The sequence below is a fragment of the Nelumbo nucifera genome, chromosome 3 (genome assembly GCF_055504915.1).
Source record: "Nelumbo nucifera cultivar China Antique chromosome 3, China Antique-T2T, whole genome shotgun sequence".
Classification (NCBI taxonomy): Eukaryota; Viridiplantae; Streptophyta; class Magnoliopsida; order Proteales; family Nelumbonaceae; genus Nelumbo; species Nelumbo nucifera.
The window spans coordinates 62,056,012-62,058,840 of NC_142651.1; the positions used below are offsets into that span (position 1 = coordinate 62,056,012).

Genomic DNA, 2,829 nt, shown 5'->3' on the forward strand with positions numbered 1-2,829 from the left:
ATAATATATGTAGAGATTTGAGCACCCCATGAATTTTTTAAATAATACATGGTTGGTCACCTCTAAATTTTTCTAGTATCATGTCTTTACGATATGATAGTCGGAACCCTTTATAAATTTTGTTAACCTTGTGTTCCACAATTGGTGCCATAGTCCCTTTGAGCTAAGACAAAATATTCCAATTTAAGGGTGATAATTCACATATTAAACTAAAAATATGAATTATTAGATGAGCCAGGCCAAGTATATTTTTACCGTAGAAAATTTCCCACCCAACGGTTCTAACTTCTAAACATGGGAGAGGGAGAATAACCTCAATTGTTATCCCAAAGAGGATTCCTTTTCTAGACTCTTCAGAAATCAGCCGACTCGGAAACTTTAGAGCAATAAAATATTCGTTTTTTGTGCTCTTTCTCTCTCTCCCCATCCCCAGACAAAGGAAAAACTCGAGCAGGTCTGTCTTCGTCTCCGTTCTCTCGTTCTATTCCTCAAGAGAAAAGAAGAGAAAAATAAAAGAAAAAAGCTTTCTTTATTCGTACATATTTCGATTCTCTATTTTTTGGCTTGTGATGGTGCTTTAATGGTGTGATTTTGCAGTGCCTCTTTAAAAGGAGATCTTCATAGGGCTGTTCGAGAATGACCCATATCCGTGAATTCTTGCTTCTGCCGGGTTTTCATTGTTTTTTGTAGTTTTAATTCAATTTCTTTCTCTTTTTCATTGAATTTCCCTTGTTGATTGTGATAACTTTTGTTTATAATTTTGGGTTAGAGATCCGATCACATCGGGGCATTTCAATTGTTTTTTTTCCCCAAGTACTTGGGGCGTTTTGATCTTGTTTTCCCTTAATTCGAGCTAACGCGGCAACCAAAGAGAGCGTGATCGTGAAAGAGCTCTTGCCAGGAATGGCCAGAAGACGAAAGGAAAAGATGATGGCCTGACCCCTGAACAACGCCGAGAAAGGTTTGATTCTTCTTTCTTGCTCTTTGTTTCTCTGATTCTTTCTTTCTTTTATGGGTATTGACTATTGATGTCGATAAAGAACTTGTATCGACAACATTTTTCCCCCATTTATTTTTATGCTCAGAGATGCAAAGGCGCTGCAAGAGAAGGCAGCGAAGAAAGCAGCACAGGCTGCAGCTGGAGGAGGGGATACGAAAGGTAAAAGCAGCAACAAGAAATAACCGCAGGTTTATTGTATAAGGGAAATGGGGAATTTAGATGCTTGGATCAGATTTTGGGTTTTCTCTATCCGTGGCTAAATGGAAGAGAGTTGTATGTGGGTGTTGATGTTTCGTGGTTCTTTGTCTCTCTGTTTTGTAAAGATTACCTCTTTTGGTCTCAGATGTGAGAACTAGTTCATGTTTGATTCGAGCAACTCTATTTCTATTGAATTCTTAATTGGAATATGATCTAGAATCTCTATTAAGCTTTATTCGATCTGCTTTTGTTACTGTTGATTTCCTTACATTTCGAGCAATTTTATCAAAAGGCCCTGGTTTGTAGTCTCTTTTAGTTCATGAACTTGGAAAACGATGTACGATTACGATCTGCTTAAAATTGTAAATGATATATAGAGCTCAATAATGACTTTCTCTTTATTGTATTGACGATGAATTCATGAATATATTTTGAGAAACTGCTTTCTCGTTAAATTTCCTGTTCTGATGAGCTTTTTTCTTTATAGTAATTGTGATTAAGTTGTGATACCACTAGAGCTTTTTGAGATCAAGCAATGAGCTTGAGCTTTTTGGGACCTTGTGAAACCACTAGAGTACCTGTTAATTTTGAGTAAAAAAGGCAGTTTTTTGAAGCGCAAGTTGAAGAAAAATTAGAAGTTAAGAGGCTTTATTTTTGAGTGGTATAACATCATTGAGAGAGGTGGTCTAGAAGGGGTTAGTGGAATTGACTCAGGAGAGGAGATTGTCTGTTGCAGTAAAGATTGGTATGGTGGAATTGTGAGTGGTTCTTGAGAACAGAACAGAAACCCTGTAGATTTATTATTCAGCCTTCTAGCTCAAAATTATGGTTGTATATTGGTTGGTTACCAACATATGAAGATGTGCAATTATACATAACTATCTAGTGTTGCCACTTCCTACCAGGAATACCATTGTTTGGATTTTGCTGATCCCAAAAAAAAAAAAAAAAAGAAAAGATCGTTGTCTGGATTCAACATTGATGTTGTCTGTGAACTGGGGTTTGTCATTTGCTAGTTCATGAGTTCTCAATATGAGAGTGATGGCTTTGAAGTTCTTATTGGTGATCCTATCTTTGGTTTGATGGTTAGGATTTAGTAGCTGCCTTTCCCAACTATATAGGGTGGGTTACATAAATCTAGTTTTGCAATTCCCTTCTGTTCAGTGTCAAGGAATACCCTAGCATGAGTACTAAAAGATAAATCAGAATATATGACCATGAGTGTTTAGCCAAAGTTTTAGTGCTGGCTGCCTACCTGACACAACCCTCCTTTATCTGGGTTGGGACTTTGAAGTTCTTATTGGTGATCCTATCTTTGGTTTTGATGGTTAGGATTTAGTAGCTGCCTTTCCCAACTATATAGGGTGGGTTACATAAATCTAGTTTTGCAATTCCCTTCTGTTCAGTGTCAAGGAATACCCTAGCATGAGTACTAAAAGATAAATCAGAATATATGACCATGAGTGTTTAGCCAAAGTTTTAGTGCTGGCTGCCTACCTGACACAACCCTCCTTTATCTGGGTTGGGACTGGTGGAGTAAAAAGGAGATAAGTCGTTAAAATAAGGAATGCCAAATGCAGCCTTACTCTGGTATTGACAACTAGTTTGTAGATAGTGCTAGGAATTGTAGA

The 2,829-nt window shown here is 37.3% G+C and overlaps 1 protein-coding gene across 1 annotated transcript; it reads left to right on the forward strand.

Annotated features, from left to right (window-relative positions):
* The first annotated feature begins 340 nt into the window (after positions 1-340).
* On the forward strand, positions 341-1,433 carry LOC104609419 (uncharacterized). Its single transcript, XM_088900089.1, has 4 exons — positions 341-454; positions 598-642; positions 858-961; positions 1,086-1,433. Exons 2-4 carry the CDS (start codon positions 637-639, stop codon positions 1,180-1,182), a joined length of 207 nt encoding a protein of 68 aa, XP_088756215.1. The 5' UTR covers positions 341-454; positions 598-636; the 3' UTR covers positions 1,183-1,433.
* Positions 1,434-2,829: the final 1,396 nt, after the last annotated feature.